The sequence below is a fragment of the Ammospiza caudacuta genome, chromosome 4 (genome assembly GCF_027887145.1).
Source record: "Ammospiza caudacuta isolate bAmmCau1 chromosome 4, bAmmCau1.pri, whole genome shotgun sequence".
Taxonomy (NCBI): domain Eukaryota; kingdom Metazoa; phylum Chordata; class Aves; order Passeriformes; family Passerellidae; genus Ammospiza; species Ammospiza caudacuta.
The window spans coordinates 3,536,747-3,551,363 of record NC_080596.1 but is presented as its reverse complement, the minus strand read 5'-3'; the positions used below and the strand labels follow the sequence as shown (position 1 = coordinate 3,551,363).

General features: G+C 42.6%; 1 protein-coding gene across 1 annotated transcript in view; it reads left to right on the top strand.

Annotated features, from left to right (window-relative positions):
- Window positions 1–6,847: 6,847 nt before the first annotated feature.
- Window positions 6,848–14,617, top strand: part of CPE (carboxypeptidase E) — a 57,646-nt gene continuing 49,876 nt past the window's right edge. The window contains exon 1 of the mRNA XM_058803785.1: window positions 6,848–7,158. Within this exon, the coding sequence (XP_058659768.1) occupies window positions 6,873–7,158 (286 nt within the window). The 5' untranslated portion in view covers window positions 6,848–6,872. The remainder of the gene's footprint in view (window positions 7,159–14,617) is intronic.

The window sequence follows — 14,617 nt, the reverse complement described above, 5'->3', positions numbered from 1 at the left end:
AACATGTTGCTTACACGACTTTTCAGTATTTTGCTTACTCAAGAACACACCTGAATTTTAGTACTGCTTCACATGCAATCTGGTATAACTGTCTAAACAGACAATCCAGTGGAAGTGCAGATGAGATCAGGCTTCTAACAAAAAGTGGGGTGTTAATGACATGCAGAATGACTCAAATATTACTTGGGATGTGGAAGTAGTTCAGATTCTTTTTCTGTATGTATTTTTTAGGAGCTTTTACGTCTTTATGTGTATCCTTGTTGAAATTCAATATTCTTTCTCTTCCCTCTAAAAAGAAGTAAAACAAATATATTTGACTACAGGAGGTGAACAGAACTGAAATCCCTGCACTGTTCAATTTTTAGCAGGAACTGGTACTTGGGCCTTGCTGAATCCATCTGCACTGCCTGCCTGAACTCTCCATGGTGGAAGCAGCCTCTTTAATCAGATTTCAAAGATGGCCATTATCCTCTGCTTTGTCAACTTCCACTCCCATCCTGCAGCTGCAGCTATACTTTGCTTTATTTGACTGAAGCATTAGCCTAAAAACAGAAGGAGCTTTCAGAGCTTTTCTCTGTGAACATCATTCCACTCATTTGTTCTCAGCCTGCTGGCTTATGCCTCCGCTCACACTGCCGCAAATTATGCACAACAGGGAGCGGCTTGATTAAATATTCCAGTAAAGGTATTTGTAAATGCTTGGTGTCTCCTCAGCTGTTGGAAAGCTGAAGCAAAGTGCTAAAAACATGAGGGGATTGACTTACAAAGTTATAATGTATATTCCATTCTTCAAGAGGTTTAAAAATAAAGAATGCAGTTTAAACACGCATCTAGGGAAGTGTGCATGGGGCTTTTTTGGACCTTTTAAAATTAGTTGAACCCGTGTTTTTCTGACACCCACTGCCATTTTAGTTTTTTGGGTTATTTTATGTACATCCTTAGTGTACAGTGTGATCACATCATTGCTTCTGATCTTTCTTTAACAAATCCCTAGAGAATTATGCAAGCTGTGCTTTATAAATTTATTTTTTGTGGAACAAAAATGTGCCTGCTGGACCCCTCAACACAGGAACTTGCATTTGAAAACCACAGGCTTGTTTTCTTCAGGACTCAGATGGACCTGCATTTTACCTCCACCCCACTGCTTTTTCAAATGTAGGACCCTGTATTTATTGCTGAATGTGATGCTAGTGAGTAAATGGCCTACCTCATTACTTTGTGTCTTTTATGCAAATGAAGAATTGTGTGAGGAAATTACATTTTTTAGATTTTAGGCCCTTATTAAATCAGACTTTACTGATTTCCCCCCCATAATTTGTGAGAGAGTCTATAGAGTATGTGCAGATCTGAAAATAAAGAGGTTTTTGTGCAATAGTAAAAAATTATAAACATATGGAATAACAGTTTTGGGTCTTCACAATGCATAACAAAACCTTACACAATCAGTTGTCCTTTATCTTCTTCAACAAGGAGACAGATTTAAATAAGGTAGGACAGGGGAATTGGTGGGGGAGGAACATTTTCCACTACTTTATCTTTTCCTGAAAGTCTGGTTTAGTTTAATTAAAGCTCATCTGTGGGAAAATTAACAGTTTGTGCTCTGCCTTAGGATATGACAATAATTAAGTCCTATGTAAACCATGAATTAATTTCTTGGAGTTAATGTCAAAAAAACCCATGGAAACTGTAAAAGTATTATAAACTATAATGATTAGGATTGCAAAATAATCAACTGCTTTTGGCAGCTGATGTGAAATACAAAGTAAGGTGCTTTATTTTACACTACAGCACAGTATGCCAGAAAATTTTAATATTGATTTATATTATGATTATAAGATTATATTACTTCATTTATTTTCCTCACAGTGTTATATTGCATGTTTTATGATAATTTTTTTAAACTGTGATATGTTTCTATATTTTTAATGTTCATTTTTGTTGAAAAATTACCTTATTGAAACTTTCACTATGGCTACTGCTAGTTATTGTTAACCACAGTGTCTGGTTAATTGCCTCCAAATTTCTGCCCCAATTATGGCTGCCTCTCTTGCTCTGGCAGCTGCACCCCTCTGGCACATCTTGTTCATTGAATCCTGTAACTGGCAGGTCCAGGGACAAGGCAACTTTGTGCCATTAGTTCTTGCTATAATTTTCTGTCTGTGGAGTAGTAAACACAGTAGTCAAGTCACTTTTCAATTTATTTTTCACCATCTCACCGTGGATGATGGTATCATCCTCCAGGGTAAGGCATTCCCTCTGTTTCTCAAATCACTGCTGTGGCTTGTCTCTGAATTCTCAGTCTTGTTTCAGCTGTGGATATCAGAACTGTGTGTCCATGTTGTTCTCTCTAAGACCACCTTGTGATATAATCACTTACTCCCACTTAACCATTATTTTTCTGTCTAAGCATTGCACTGGAAAATACAGTCATCACCCAGCTTTAGTGATCTCTCAATGCTTCAGGCAATGCTGCTTGCCAGACTGTCATCTGTGTTTTTCATTTCTTGCTCTTAAGTGTAATTCACAATTTGCTGCTCTGAGATATTTAAATGTGCTTGACTTACCAACTAAATCACATTCCAGAGCCGCTATATTCTTATTAATCACCATTCTCTGTCATCCACACATTTTAATCAGTTATGATTCACATTTATGTAATCACTGAATAAATTAACCCTTGGACTTGAAATACCAGTCCCTGGGGAAGACCAGAAGAATGCTCCTCTAAAATCATGATTCACACTTTTAAAAAGCCCTATCAGCCAGTTTTTCAAACCCTCACACTGATCCTGCATGGCAGTTTCTCTGTGTGAATACTTGGCACCATAGCCAGGCTGTAGCATCTCTCAGAAGCAGCATTCCAGTCCAATTTCCAGGACCTACCATCATCCCAGGAGCAGTTACTGCTCCTGCAAACTTGAACAAGAGGCAGCAATAAGTCGCTGCTATTTGTATAGGTGCAAATGTTAAATACATTTTGTATGAAATTGAAGTTGAAGCTTATGGAGTATCGATGCAGAATTGTTACATGTACAGGATGGTCACCACCCACCAAGGGAGCAGTTCTAAATACCTGATAGGGTTGGGTTTCAGTAACATGTGTGAGTAATCTAACAGCTGGAGGCAATAAAAGATTTGGTCTTGCAGTAAAAAATTTGGAAGACGAGTGGGTTTTTTCCCTCTGCTTTTCTGTAACCCCCTGCATAAGTGATTTATCTGTATTTTTATTAATAAATTTTTGTTTGTGGTGGTATTTCTTTTGCCCTACCTTACATTGATCACCTTCTCAAGGTACTGGAAAAGCCTCAGCTTCCTATATCTCAACCCTGTTTTGCAAGTCTATCCAAGAAATAGAGCCACTGAGTTATGAAAGACATTTTGAAGGTTGGAAATAGAAGATTCTGTCTTGAAGACACAGCTTCAAGTGACCGCAGCTGTCACAGGTGTCATAGGTGTAGTATATGGGAATATAATCAGCACTCTGGTAAGTTTTGTAAAATCATCTTACACTCACAGTTATCTCTATTTCCTTGCCTGGTTTGTTAAGGCTGAGATCAACTGTTCTCTCTTTTAAATTGATGGAGTAATTTTATTCCTAGCAGTAAAACTTCTTTCCAAATACAAACCAGAGAAGTTCAGTGTTTCCATGGTGTGCATATTAGCAGTAGTTTATTATTAATAATCTAAATATCTGCTCTCAATCATAGAGTGCTTTTAGGATTTGCTTTTTAGGATTTAGTTGTTTGTAATGGACATAGATTTAGGGTTATCTTTCTGAATAATAAAAGAAAATACTCACCTTAACCTTTTTGTCCTGTCACACAAATAAAATAAAAAAAAAATGTGCGAAGGCTTGTAAGTCTTGTAGGCAAAACTCTGTGAGTGAGTTTATTTTGGAAAATACATGCTTCCTGGTGAATAATAATTTGCTGAAAAAGACGGATTCAGGCAAGTCAAAAGTATTGGAAAATTTGATTCAGCAAATTCTATTTGGCCGAAGGAATGAAGTAATCTGTAAATTGTTCTATGTATGTGTGTTATATGTATGCTTTGTGTACATGTAGATTTGTCTATAAATAAGTACTTTTGTAAATGCTAATAAATTTCTTTTTGTAATTACCAAGTTATTTAGGCTGTGTCTGTTGGCACAATATAACTTATTATTTGCTGCACTGTATTCAGATGTAAGAGACGGGTAAAGCAGATTTTAAATTTGTTCATCAGTAGGTTTCCTGGAGTACTTGTGCTCTACTCACTTCTCTTGTTACTATCAGCTTACAAGGCCATGCCCAGGTGCCTGGTTATGCTTACAGGCTGGGAATGCCCTTGGGGTTGGAGCATTCCTCTGAGACTAAGTGCCAAAACTTTTTACATATTACAAAGAAATTTGGCCTTTGAAGATAATCATCCCTGAACTAAGGAAAATAGGAGGAAGGATTAGATACAAAGGAAGACATCAATTTATTCCTCCTACTCAGTTCTGCTTATGTTCCTATGCTGTTTGAGAATTTAAACATTGCTTTTTAATCCCTTATTAAAAATAAATTAGTATGTGTGAGCTCAAATATTTGATAGTATATAAACCACCCTGCTTTACATAAGATACGTGTGTGTTTTTATACATACACATTGTCTTAAGTTTTTTAAGAGTGGGGGTGAATAAGTATGAAAACAGAAGTAAATCCATTCAGATCTAGGTGTGAGACTACTTTTATGTAGTGGAATAATAATTCACTGCTTGAGGAGATGAAAATAAATAGATGATTTCCCAGCCTACTTGCATATTTTAGTGATGTACTTTGGTCAATCAAACTAGAAGAGAAGCCAATGACAGTTGCTGCAAAGAACAAACGGGAGGCTTTTTGAATTAGAAAGTTCTCCCAGAAAATGATAATGTAACCAGCATCAGCAGATTTATTTGTATAAATAAATATTTGTATATTGAGAGCAAGGAAAAGTGATGAAGAAAACAAGGAATATTTAGCCTGTGATGAGTGTAGCTAATACTGCTAAAGAAGGTGAATCTTTTGAATGTTAGGTCAGCTACCATTACTTGCAGCTCCTGTTTGGAGCACTGAGAAGGCTGCACATGTTGTTGCACATTGTTCTAAAGCAGTGTGATGATATAAACAAAATTTTTTAATGTAGTCCAATTGATGCTGTTAGGAAGGGGAGAAGTCAGAGAGAGAGCCCTTTTGTCATCCTAAATTCAGTGACCTTGGTCAGAGAAAACACCATATCAAGGAGTCTCTCTACGTCCAAGTCTTGCAAAAGAGTGCAAATGAGTGTTGTGATAACCTCAGAGCTAGTGGGACATGCTATGACAGGCATCTCCAAAAGTTTTCTAGCAGTAAGAATGAAGAGTTGAAGGCTACAAAGAGTGCTCTTAAGGTGCCTTTGCATGTGGAATTAAACTGGGCAGGGCAGCTTCTGAACCCAGTTGGCTTTGAAAGATGGTGAGAAGCGGAAGGGCTGAACTTTGGTTCTTGCTATGAAAAACGCATCAAATAATTCAGGACTGGCATTCAGGGCCCTGGAAGGTAACAAGTATAGATAATGAGTATAGCTAAATAGAGACAGATATTCAAGTATTTATGTTGTACATTCAAGCCTGTGTTTCTGATGTGGGATCACTTTCTGAGCTGGTACATCGCCAGAGGTCAGTGCAAACAATCTCTTAGAAGAGATTGTGTCCATTATCACCTTATTTGGAGTAGACACCCACAATTTAGGAAAATATCCATAATATCACCAAAGATTATTTAAAAAAATCTTCCTGAAAATTGATTCAGTATTAATTGGTGATAGAATGAGATGTTATACAGGCTCACCGTTATAAATTAGGAGATCAGAATAAACATACGTTATATTATTGTGGACAAAATTCGTTTTGTAGAAGGATGAATTAGATGTGCACTTTTCAAAATTTTGAACTTCAAAATATTCCAGCAAGTCCTTGTGTCCTTAAAAAAAAAAAGAAAAATAATCAATCAAGCAAAAAAAAACCCCAAAGCCCAAATCAACAACCCGATATGGAAGTTGCTCTTTAGCATTCAGCCTTTTGCTTTCAGAACTCGTCCTTTGCAGGCTGTTTCAACATAATATAAACAGCTGTGCCTATGAAGAAAAGAACAAGGCTTCAGAAGTCCTGTAGTATCTGTGAGCTAGAAGAAACGGATTTATTAATATATGGTGAATGGTTCTTCACTTGAGCATTTGCTTTGAACAGACTGGAGCGTGCTCTCTAAGTACGGTCAGTATCAGAAAATAAGTCTTGCTTTATCCTCTCCTTTCTGTAATGCAGCCAAGACACCTTATAAATGGGGAGCAAAGCGACCCTGCGGATGGCGGTTTATAGTTTTCCCTGTCAATCAAATGCATTTGTGCTGCCCTGCGATAGCACTGAATCCTTCATGGAGCACTCTGTTACTTTACGTGTGCGGCAGCGCGTTAACCCGCTGGGACCGCACAGACTGATGAGGCGGCGCGGAAAACACGCGCCCGGATTCTCGCAGCGTTTTTACCGCAGCAGCTCCATGACAGCAGCTGCATGACAGCAGCTCCATGACAGCAGCTCCATGACAGCAGCTGCATGACAGCAGCTCCATGACAGCAGCTCCATGACAGCAGCTCCATGACAGCAGCTCCATGACAGCAGCTTGAGCGGCTGTCGCCGCACCGCGCGGCCGCGGCGCCCGCCCGCCCTCCGCGGGAGCGCTCGGGCCGCGGATCGGGGCGGAGCTCCCGGTCCCGTCCCGTCCCGCCCCGCCCCGCTCGCCGCCCCCCGGCTCCCTCCCGCTCCCTCCCGCTCCCCGCTTCCCTCCCTCGCTCGCTGGGTGCCGCCGGCGCTGGCGGAGCAGCAGGCGGGCGGGATGGCGGCGCGGGTGCTGCTGCTGCTGGCGCTGTGCTGTGCGGTGCTCGCTGCCCGCGGGGCCGCGGCGGAGCCGGCGGCGGGGGCCGCCAGCCGGCGGCGGCGGCTGAGCGCCGAGGAGGGCATCTCCTTCGAGTACCACCGCTACGCCGAGCTGCGGGAGGCGCTGGTGGCCGTGTGGCTGCAGTGCCCCGCCATCAGCAGGATCTACACGGTGGGGCGCAGCGCCGAGGGCCGGGAGCTCCTGGTCATCGAGATCTCGGACCGCCCCGGCGAGCACGAGCCCGGTAAGGGGGGCGCGGCCGGTGCCGCCCGCACCTGTGCGCCCGTAACGGCGGCGGGCGCTGTCCCCGGAGCGCTCGCTGCGGCACCGGCACCGCTGTGAGCCGCAGCCGGCGCGGAGCGGCTTCGTGCCGCTGCCTTTAGCGCCCGTTGCGGCGAGAAACGCCCGGATTTCCCCAAATGCCCGGCGCGGGCTGGCCGGCAGGGCAGCGCTAGCCGCCCTTCCCCGCACGAACCGCAGCGCCCGGGGAGCGGCGGTGGCGGCCAGGCTGTCCCCGGGGATGGGTCACCCACCGCCGCACGCTGCGGGAGCCGGCACGCGTGCCTCGGCATTCGTGGGTGCGCGGACTTAGAGTCTGGGACGCCTCGATCAAAGGGAATGGGACCGATGCCGTGCGCTTGTGTTCCACCTGCGACTGTGTCAATTTCATTGTTTCCGCTTTTAGAATCGATAGTGTCCTAATGTCAGTCTGTGACAGGGCTTATCCGTGAGGGCTGCTCGGTACCTTTGGCCCAGCCATCAGCCCTCTGCAGTCATGTCCTCACATTTCCCTCTCTGGGTTACAGCACAGGTCTGGAAGTCCGTGACTTTTAGGCGGAGGTGTGGCTTCTGTGGCTCTCCAGGGATTTGGCCAATACAATTAGTGCTTAATATTCTGCTTTAATGCCTGAATATAACCTTGCTTTGTGTCCTCAAGAGACTTAATGTTAGAGCTATAGTTAGAGGTTATAGGATATTGGACATAAGCGGGTTGTAGGAGGAAGGCAGTGTAGGAAAGCATTGTCTTGGAATGAAAAATGTAGGGAATGCAGTGAAATTTGAAAAATTTCTTTGTGGTGCGTTGCCATCTTGATAAGAGGGTGTGAGGATCCCAAAGCTGAGAATGAATCTATTGCTGCTGTGTAATTTGTACACTAGAGTGATAACAATAATTCTGGGATTTTGCATTGCTGCCGGGGAACAGCAGCTATAGCTCATTTATGTGGCCGTTGTGTCAAGCCAGCTGAAAGGGACAAAAAGAGCAGCACACGGTGCAGCTGAGATGGGGCTGTGCCTCTTCCTGGAGACACACTTCTCTTGGTGTCAGTGATGTGAGAAAGGGCTTGTCATTGAGCCCAAGCTAAAGGGAATCCAGCAGTATATCTAGAACATACTGCAAAAATGAAAAATTCCTATGGACTGCATCCACATACAAGCTGTAGACAGTGTCAAACATTTCCTGGAACATGCTGGGCGCCTTACTAAAGGAGCCCTATAGACAAAAATGCCACATGTTGCAATGTCCAAATCACATGTCAGGGAATGTGATGAGGCCTGGCAGTCTTTAGTGGTGGATGCTGAAAATGCTGGTTTTTGAAGGGGATTAACTAGGGTTTGAACGACAGCAAATTCATTGTTTTATTTCCATCCTCACTTTCATTCTGTGAGGTTCTGAACATTTCTCAAAAAGTGGAGCACTACTCCTCTCTGCAATGCTGCTTGGGAGAAACTTGGGATCTTTTTGGGAAGGGCAGCAAGACAGACCTCATGCATAGTTACCCTTGCACTCCTTAGAAAGAATTGTAAAAGCATTGATACCATCCCTGCTGCTTTATTACAGAACCTAAGCACCTATATGTTGTGCCAATGGTTGCATTAGAGGTGTTTTCTTCTTAAAAATGTGCCCTTTCTTCTACTATGTGGTAAAAGGCAGCACTGTTTATTTTTCTATGGGAGCTTTTTTAAGCTGTGCAGTAAAAGAAGTGGAGCCTTGTACCAGCCTTGGCAGGAAATGTGAGACTGATTCTGCTCATACCTGAACGGGGGACCCTGCTCACTCTCAGCATCCATGCTTGATTCTCAGGGCAACAACCAGAGTAAGGATGTTTTGTGTGGCAAAGCTTGCAGGATCAGAATCTGATTTATTGTCATCTATTATTATTAAAAAATGACGGAATCAAAGACACACATATACATACCGATAGTTACTTTTCATTTTTCCCAGACAGCCAAAAAGTTCTGAACATAATCTATTCCTGCAGGGCATCCTGAGTGTCACAGGATTTATTTTTTAAATGTAGGGAAGTATGAACAAAATATATGCTGTGGTTCATAGGTTTATATTCTATAGAGAGCTCATGGTTCTGGAAGGCTGATGTGTTCACAGGGATGATACCTGAATCACCTAGTGAACAGCTGTGAAACAAAAAAAATGTTTGTGTTCACTTAGTGAGCAAGCTGATGACAAAATAGATCAGGAGAGTGTCAGCAGAGCATCAGTAAAGACTCTTTGTACTGAGTAAAGAGGCTTTGTACTGAGTAAATCAAATACTGCATATACATGCAACCATTGCATAATCACATGTATTGCATGGCTGTGTAGCCTTGTGTGAATGCATTTGATCATGTGCAAGCATATAAATCAACTTCCATTTTTGAGTATCAGCTATTTTTGAAAATTAATTTGTAATATATGTGCAATGTTTGAAAAAAATTGCTGGAGAGAAATAGGAAAACTTCAGAAATGTGCTTTAGACCTCCAAGGCAACTGGAAAAAATCCTCAGTGAATGAAGAAACTGGAACAAATCATAAAGGCCTCATTTTTTCCTGGGGTAAATATTCATTAGGAGGGTTTTTTTTAAAGTCCTGATACTGCATTGGAAGTCAGAATGACTTCATGTGAGCCAGTCTGGTTTCTTGCACAGTCATACCACTTGTCTTTGCAAATCTTGGGAACCTGAATTAGTCACTTGCAGACCGTGAGCTGAGCCTTTACTGAGCTCCTCCCAGGGACGCGATAAATGCCAGGAGCGTGAGGCTGCCTGAAGGTTCTGATGCTGCATTAAACACTGAGAGATTTAATGTGCTGCCTTTCTGCAAACTTGAGCACCACACCACCTGTGCTTCAACTGTGCTTCGTGCCAAACAGTGTTTGGACTAATATTTGTAATTTTGTGCATTTTGTGGGTTTTTTTTGTTGTTCGGTTTTTTATAAAATGTTTGTTTGGGCGTTTATTGTGGCAACGATTTCTTTAGGGTGATACTGCATTTGTATGGGAGATTAGAACCTGCAGTCAACTGATGGAAAAGAAGCCCTTGAAAAAGGAAAAGCACAACCCAGAGATGGAGGTGTTTGAACTTGATCAAGTTTTATACCAAGGCAGAAAACATCACTTTAAGTCACTGAGGACAAGGCATGAAGGCAGAGAAGACTTTAATGAGTCTATGTCAGTGGTTATGTGTAGAAGGTGTTGCATGAACGTAGACTGGAAGGAATCAAAATATTTTGGAGTAGCTTTGATTGCATGAGAAAACACAGTTTCATCCCTGTGCCCACCAAAAATTGGCAAAGTTGACAGAAGCCTGTGGACAGCAAGGTCAGATAAAATGAGGAGAAAGAAATTGTGAGAAGTTGATGGTGGACCAGGGGAAAACAGGACATTTGATGGTAAAGCACAGATTTATTTTTGTTTTTTCTGGGACAATACTTTGCCTCAGTTCACATGCAGGAGAATACTCCTGAGAGAGGAAATAGGCTCTTGCTGTGGATGTCTGATGTTCTGTTGAACAGAATGTTAATGATTTTATTGTTCATCCTTTTCCCCACAAGCATCTTTAAAAATACTTCAAATGGAAGGAAATCACTACTAATTTGTAGTAGAGTGAGGCAACTGGTTTTCTAGAAAATGACATAGTTTGCAGTTTCAAGCAAGGCATCCTGAAGTGGTGAGGCAGGAGCACACGGTGTGTGAATTGAGCAGTGCAGCTGTGACTTGGAACGTTCACAGGGCCCTGTGGGTGTGACTTCAGTCAATTTTATGAGGTGCAACTCAGCTACAATAATTCTTGGACCCATCACTTTATCAAAGACTCCACTTGGCAGGGTGAGGAAATGAGCTGGGTTGGTCACTGCTGGCACTGAGCCTAAATAAGCTTCTAGACTTCCCAAATTGCAGCTCCTGTACTAGCCCCTCCAGATCCCCCAGATGTGAGGCTCTCAGTTTTCTCACACCCCAGCCATGCAGTGCTAGAACCATTTCCTCCTGCAAAAAAATAATTAGAGGGTGACTAAGAGAGAAGTGAAAATCATGGCTATATATTGATGAATAGAGAAATCCAAGATCTGTCTGCTAATACAAACAGGTTTTCATTCTGTCACTACAGTGCTCCTGTAGTCAGCTGTGGCACCAGCCATGCAATCTGGGGCTTTCAGTGGTAAGAAGTTACAAATTAAAGCTGATGAATTTACAGGGAGAAAAATTGTTTCTCATAATGCCTTTGTCACTGTTGCACAAAACCCATTTTACAGCCGTTGAAGAGAACCATGAGCAAGTGCTGCTCTTTTTCAAAAGAGAGAGCAGGGAGAAGAAGGAGCACACGTGTAGGAGGCTGTTGAGGTTTCAGGCCAGCATGGGCAGGAATCAGCTGTGCCATTGTAGGTGGCACCCGGAGTGGGGAGACCACGGGATGTCACCTGTGGGTATTATGGGCTGTCCTGCTTCAGAGTGGGTGCAATGCTGGGGTTGGTGGCAGGGTGTTGCATCCCTGGTGATGTCAGAAAGCACACGGCCTGTCTCTTGGTTATGGAGGTGTCATCAGACACAGCTGTCCTAACCTCATTAGCTACACTTAATTGCACTTGATTTTCTAAAGGTCTTTCTTTTCCTTGCGCCCCAAATCTGCACATAAAAATCTTATGAGGTCTTTGATTGGACCTGTTGATCTTTCCCATATTTGAAAAGCATTAATACAAATTGCACATGGCAAGAGCTTACTATTAAATCTCGATATGAGAGAGCCAGCCCAATTTGTGTGCTCGAGGTTTAAGCAAACACCAGTTTTTATCAAGGACCACTCTTGTAGTGTTCCCTTTTTGAAGGGAGATGTTACAGGGCTTGTTGCTGGTAAATGTGTGTGCACTATGCTCACACTCACCCGGCTGCACTGCAGAAAGGCAGGGGCTGTAAATAGGTCGGTGTCAGCAGAGCACTTTGTATCAGGAACACGGGAGATGCTGTGCTGACCGTGTTGTGCTTTCACCCTTTCTGTCAGCTGTGGTTGAGCTGCTCTCCTGGCTTAGGTCTGCAATCCTCTTTAGAAGTGAGCTGCTGCCTGGACACCTGCAGCCCCAAACGAGCGACAGCAGGGCAGCTGCTGGTGTCTGTAGGGATGGATAGAAAATGCAGAGTAAAACATGGTTGAACTTATTTCTCGTGTAGCTTTCTGCATTTGGAAAATTTCTTTCCTTTGAGCCTCAGGGAACAGATTTTCTTTCAGAGCTTGTGAGGATGTTCTGGCTTTCTCATCAAAAACTGTCAGGGATTTGCTACTGCCTCGCCTGCTGGGAGTGCGGATCTGGGGCGGGCTGTACCTCCTGCATTCTACAGAGGGCTGGGAAGCTGTAATTACCTTTCCAGCAAAATCCCTTGTGGGTTTTTGTGCCGGTTAGGGTATCCCTCTGAAGTCACCCAGCCAGGGTTTGGCCTGGGGTAGTTTCTGGCAGGACGATTTTAGTGCTGCCCGCACTCAGAGCGGGATGCTCCGTGTCCTTCACAGACTGTGCAGGTTGGGCAGGTCTCGGGAGGGCTGTGGAGCAGCACGAAGATGGCTGCATGTGCGTGCTGAGTGAATTCTTTAGACTTTTAGATTCTTCTTCCTTAATTTTATCTTTCTTAAATAATATTTCCGATTTCATCCTGTCTCAGTCCTCGTGTTCAGCCAAAAATAGAGGTGTAGAATACAAAGCGAGAAAGGTCTCACAGAACTGGTGCAAATCAAGGCGAGGCAGACACATTTACAGCTCTCATTCGCAGCTCGTTGTTAATGCCACTCACGTTCCCATTGAATCAATGGAAATTCCCAGTGAGTGTGGCTAGGCAGCTGTGCTAGGCAGCCTGCAGTGTTCCCGACACATACAATGCTCTCACTCCAAATCGCTTCACTGACAGGTATTTAAAGGCTTCCCTTTTGTGTTAGAACATTTAAGAAAGGGTTAATAGCAGCTGTGTGCTACCTGCGGAAACACAGTGCATCCCAGCTACTGCGTCCCAGCAGTTATCTTGTATTTACGGGAATAACACAAATGGCAAACAAGCCGGGGTAAAAAGGTCTGTAATCATTAAGAATAAACATGGCTCTACAGAAGGCAGTTGTTCTACTTTTCAGACTTGAAATGAGTCTGAGTATGCAGACTATTCAGGGTTTGTTGGTCTGACCCCGACTGCTTTTGACAGTCCCACTCCTTTTGAAAGAGTTGATTACTTTAATTTCTTTCAAAGAGAGGAGTTGTCATCACCTCCCACACCTTCAGATTGCCTTATCAGTTCCCAAAGAAAGCAGAAGGGGGCCTGTTTTGTTATTGTCTCGGCTTAAAGTGATGTTTTATTAGGGTGGCAATAATGTAAACTCCAGAAAATTCGTGAGAAGTCTATAAAGCATGGGTATTTCCCAAGATTTTGTGACGTGTATTGTCAAAGCCAGTAAGTTGGAGTTGTGTGATTTATCTAAAGTGTTCTCGTTATTAAAATATGTTAAAAATTTTTTTCAGGCAAAACTGTTTATTACTCTGTAATTTAGTAATCAATATCTCAAGACTTTAAATAACTTGGAGGGTGAAAAACAGAAGACAGGTGTTATGATTTCAGAATAAACACAAATTTTTGGTTGTAACAGTGGAGTTACAAGACTCCATGATAATTATTATCAGCTAGACTCAGCTGATAATTTAGTATTCAAACTTGTTTGGAATGAGTTCTGTGCTCCTTACATCTAATTTCTGTTTTCAAAGATGGCATGTGATTTAGAAGCCTACATCCTGGGCATGCATATGCAGGCTGTAATTTCCCTTTTCCTGGTCGGCAGGAACACCTCTTGGCCAGGCTGCAGCCCCTCTGAAAGCATCTGTTTTCTCTACTGACTGTGAGAGGAGCTAACATTGGGTAGGATTCTGGCTTAGGAATGTGTGCAAGAGCTTATGGTTAAGTTCTGGTGAGTCCCAGCCTTCATGTATCATCATCTAATGTGCCTTGTTGTGCTTCATGTGCTATTTTTGCAAAACATACAGTGTATGAACCCTGTCTGAGCTTTTTTTCAGCAGATTTTTTTTAAAGTCCTCATATCTATTTTAATTCATGTTCCTCTTAAGGAAAAAAAAAAAAACCAAAAAAAACCAAAACATCACGTCACATAATTTTTTGATCTACACTTACTCTTTAAACAAAAGTCTCATGCATGTATTAGTATTACCATGGAGCCTTGCTGTTTTGGTTTCTTGGGTTTTTTTCCCCCTCCAATTGGATAGGGAATTAAACTGTGAGGACTAGTAACTCAATTATCTTAAAATTTTGTGGAACTAAAAAAAGTGAAAACCACAGTATGTACTTCAAGGCTTCTGGGCAAGGTAATTGAAATGATTGCTGGGGTTACAAGGAGCAGAATAAAGGATGTAAACATCATTTTGGAGTGAGGTGCACATCAAAAGCCA